We start from the raw sequence: 4,598 nt of genomic DNA on the forward strand, positions 1-4,598 counted from the left end.
ATAACAATTGGGCCAACTCTCATGTGAATGTCTTTATCAGTAATATATTTACGCTTGTGTTTACCAAACGACCTAGAGTGCATTTTTCGATTTTTACAATGTCTGATTTGATTGAGCAGAGAAGTGCCATCAAATTTTGTTTGCGGAATGAAATTTCGCCTGCGGAAACGTTTAGCATGTTGCAGAAGGCATTTGGTGATTCGACCATGTCGCAGAAAAATGTTTATAAGTGGTACAAAGACTTCAAAGAGGGTCGAGAACATGTTGATGACTTGGAGCGCTCCGGACGACCATCGACGTCAACAGATGACCAACACGTCAATAAAGTGAAGGAGTTCGTGCTCAAAAATCGTCGGTTGACTGTTAAAAACCTTACTGATATGATCGGAATATCTGAAGAATCTGTGAAAACCATTTTGAAAGACCATTTGGGCCTACGAAAAGTCAAATCTCGTTTGGTACCGAAAACTCTCAATTTCTCGTCGCGTTGATGTGTGTGAAACAATGCTTTCAGACTATCAGGACAAGCTCAAATGCATCATTACGGGAGATGAGACTTGGATTTATGCTTACGACCTTGAAACAACCGACCAATCAAGCGAATATCGTGCTAAAGGCGAGGCCAGACCGAAAAGAGCACGTCAAAGTCATTCAAAAATAAAGGTCATGTTGACAGTGTTTTTCGATTTTCGTCGTGTGGTGCACTATGAATTCCTTCCACCTGGCCAAACTGTTAATAAGGAATATTATTTGAGCGTTATGCGTCGTTTACGTGAAGGAATTCGTCTAAAAAGACCACAATTATGAGCTAACAAATCTTGGTTTTTGCATCACGATAATGCACCGTCTCACACTGGACTCGTTCTTCGTGACCATTTCGCCAAAAACTCCACGCATATCGTTCCGCAACCACCGTATTCGCCTGATTTGGCTCCGTGTGACTTCTGGCTATTCCCAAAACTCAAGAGACCACTCCGGGGAACGCGTTTCGAGTCGATTGAGGAGATAAAAGCTGAATCGAGGAAGGTGCTGATGGCTATACCGGAAATGGACTATTTGGCATGTTTCGGGGATTGGAAAAATTGTTGGCATAAGTGTATTTCATCGAGAGGGGATTATTTTGAAGGGGTGAAATTGATTTACAAGCATAAATAAAGATTTTTCATTTTACAACCAAATTCACCTTACTTTTTGCCCCAGTAGTATAGTATAGCGAAGTATATGTACTCGTAGTATAGTGTAAATATGAGTGTACCTAGACCAAAAGTTAGAGGGTAAGGAGTCAACGAGTATAGTGGTAAATAGTATAGTACCCTATTTAGATAAAATATTTTTTTTTTGGATTTTTTTTTAAACTTGTGAAGTGTGTACCAAATAGTTTAGTTTGTTTTACCGGTTTTAGTTATACGTATATTAATTACATTTTTTTTTTTGTGTTAATGTTATAAACTTGATTTGTGTCTTTGATGTTTTTTTTTTGTACCATAGGCAGTTTTCACGCGTTTTAATAAAATCAATAATCAATTTTAACAGAAGAGCCGTTTAAGGCTTGCGAAAAAGAAGCACATAGTTTTACGAAATCGATTACCAAAGTTTTTGCTGCAGCAAGTTTATGGAATACGAATATCATTTATGGAAAAAATAATACTTATTTTAAATGATTTAAATTAAAATATATAAAACAAAAAATCAAATCTATAGCTATTGTTTTCTGACTGTTTCCTGACTACTATTATCTATACATGTATACTTTTGTATTTGTATTCCATTAGCAATCTCATCTTTCATGCGTTTTGAATTATCTCCCTTCGCATAGTAAATTCATACCAGACAGGTTTTTCAATAACTATTGAATGATTTCGCATTTCTTGAAGTTGTAAACAAAAATGTACTTGAAAAAGCTTCGATTGTTCGGAAGTGAGACAGATGTGAAATATAAATGTGATGCACTGTGAGACAAATGTGCTAAATTTTAGGAAAAATCAATAACCTTTGAAGAAATCACCTTAGAGGCCTTAGTTCGTTTTGATGCCATTTAAATTACTTGAGCACGCATTTTTCTACATTTAGGTGTATAATGTGTGTATCAAAATAATTTTTTCATCAATATACAAGGGAATCAAAATAGCTTGGATTAAGGTTTGTTTTAAATATGTTAACAATTTTTTTGTTTTACCAACATTCAAAATTTTATGAAAAGTTACTTGAGATTTGACTCTAGGAATATTGAAAAGTGAAAAAAATACTTGGACTCTTGACATAATGAAATATTGGCTTGAGTGTTCCCGAACCCGTCACCCACTCCAAATAACAGTCAGCATTTTCGTCTTTTCTCTTCTAGTTTTAAGTCAACAAAGTCGTCCTAGTTTATCCCAATAATATTTTTCGAATCGACTGATTTATAAAAAATCGCTGTGGATGTTCAGAGCTGTATCAAATCCTTTTAGAATGCTTACTAGCGCATAATGCATGAATTATTAAAAATGTCTCAAGATTTTTATAGCAGTAGGCGATCCACTGCAATTGGTCTCTACTTAAAGATCTACAAAACGTGATTTTAACATCAAAAGTCTAACAGAACTTTAATAGTTCAGAAAATTAAATATCGTCGATGAAATGCAGCTGATTGAAAGTACATACACTAAAGTCATTTCAGGCAATAAAGGACGACGAAAAGATCAGTGCATTAATAGAGAGTTCAGTTTTATTTCCGAAAAAATTATTGGAGTCTTGAATAAGACTTTATCAGACACCACAGAACCCGTCAGCAACTCCGGCTCAAATTGATTTTATACAACTCTACCGAAAATAATTCAGAGTACTTGGATGTGTTCATCTCATCTATAGGAGAAAACTTGAGAAAAGTGGTTTTGTTGCCTTAACCACTCTACAGAATTTACCATCCAGTTGAAATGATATTGCAATGGAACCTATAGCTGAGCCGTATCCTGAAGACATCAAAGACGAACCAGAATGTTTGCAAGGCGAATTAGTCTTCGGAACGCTCCTGGACACATACGATGACCTCAGAAGAACCATCTCCGGCTTTCCATAGGACTCGATCGCGCTTCAATACGCTGGAATATTATACATGCATATATTTTAATTTTGTATGGAAAGTATTCTAATATTACTTTTTTTTTAATTTTTTAAGAGTTTATAAAAAAGTGATAATTATGTCTTTTTTTATTTTTGGCTTAAACATTTTTTAAATCAAAATAATGTATTATTATATTGCTCTGAATATTTAATAAAAAATAATAATAATTTTTTTGTCCATGGAATAAATTTATTGGGTTTATTGACGAAATTAGGCTCAGAGAAATACTCTGAATGCATGAAGAGCCGCAAAAGATCTCTCAGTGCGTAGTGTTAAATATCTTCATAATAACAATAATAATAATAATTTAAGGGGTAGCCTGAAGAAAACGATTTTTGTATACATTCGTTTTATGCTCATTGTATACAAAGTGCGCTTGCGCCACTGTAGCCTATATTAATTACCAATAATTTCCGTACCATTTTTTAAACAAATCTTATTTAATGACATACAACCCGTACAACCATGGGCAGATTGAATACCAAAAAACCCGCACGTCAACCAAAATAATAGTCGAATATAATGCTCAATGCCATATGTATAGAGTACATGAACTTTAAGAATAAAGTCTCTCCTTAGAGTATACAAATATTATTTGTGAAACATTCGCGCGCCACTATAAATTAAATTTCAACTTACGCAATTGAATCAGTTTATTTGAAATGTTTAAAACATAAAACATTAAAAATGCGTTTAAGTGACTGTTATGTGCTGTTTTTAGTTGGTCTTTTGTCCGCGGCGGTTAGCGCTTTCACAGAAGAACCACTGGAAAACATCAGTGCCACTGAGCAGCCTCAATCAAATGTGACAAATTCACCAGCAGAGATATCGGAACAGAGTGAAGAGCTTCAGTCTACGGAGCCCACATTGGATATGGTCGCAGAGTCACAAGGACACGAAAATGCCGGTGAACGTAAAGCACGTCAATTCGGCTATCCTGGATTCGGCTTTCCCCCACCCCCTCCACCACCACCACCACCATTTTATGGTGGCGGTTTTGGCGGTGGTTTCGGTGGAGGCTTTGGTGGCGGATTTGGCGGTGGCTTTCAACGCACACGCGTCGTAACGCGCACGCGGGTAGTGAACCGCGGTCGAGGCGGTGGTTTCTATGGCGGTGGTGGTGGCGGTGGATTTTTTGGTTAAAAATAATTGTGTTTATGTGATATTGTACGGAATGATTTTATTACTTGTTTTTTAAATAAAAAAGAAGCGTTTCAATGAAAAAAATTATGAAAATATTTTAGTAACATTATTTACTATATTAATTAAGTGCTCCACAAAATTCTTTTGCATTTACTTTCTGTGTAATTTATAATGCCAAGTCGAATAGTTGATGTTCGTGGTCATACAAAAGTAAGCGAGCATTGAACGACATGCAGAGTGTACCAACATTGGTTTGTGTGGAAGTGGGTGTTAATCATATTTGCCTCTTGTGAAAATACCTGTTCATGGTCCACATTTTTTAATTTCAGAACTTTCATTAACTCTATGAAGAAAA

At 35.5% G+C, this 4,598-nt stretch overlaps 1 protein-coding gene across 1 annotated transcript; it reads left to right on the forward strand.

Moving 5' to 3' along the window:
• Positions 1-3,787: 3,787 nt before the first annotated feature.
• LOC129244213 (keratin, type I cytoskeletal 9) lies at positions 3,788-4,243 on the forward strand. The gene has a single exon (XM_054881826.1). The coding sequence runs from the start codon at positions 3,788-3,790 to the stop codon at positions 4,241-4,243; it is 456 nt and encodes a 151-aa protein (XP_054737801.1).
• Positions 4,244-4,598: the final 355 nt, after the last annotated feature.

Source organism: Anastrepha obliqua, chromosome 4, assembly GCF_027943255.1.
Source record: "Anastrepha obliqua isolate idAnaObli1 chromosome 4, idAnaObli1_1.0, whole genome shotgun sequence".
NCBI lineage: Eukaryota > Metazoa > Arthropoda > Insecta > Diptera > Tephritidae > Anastrepha > Anastrepha obliqua.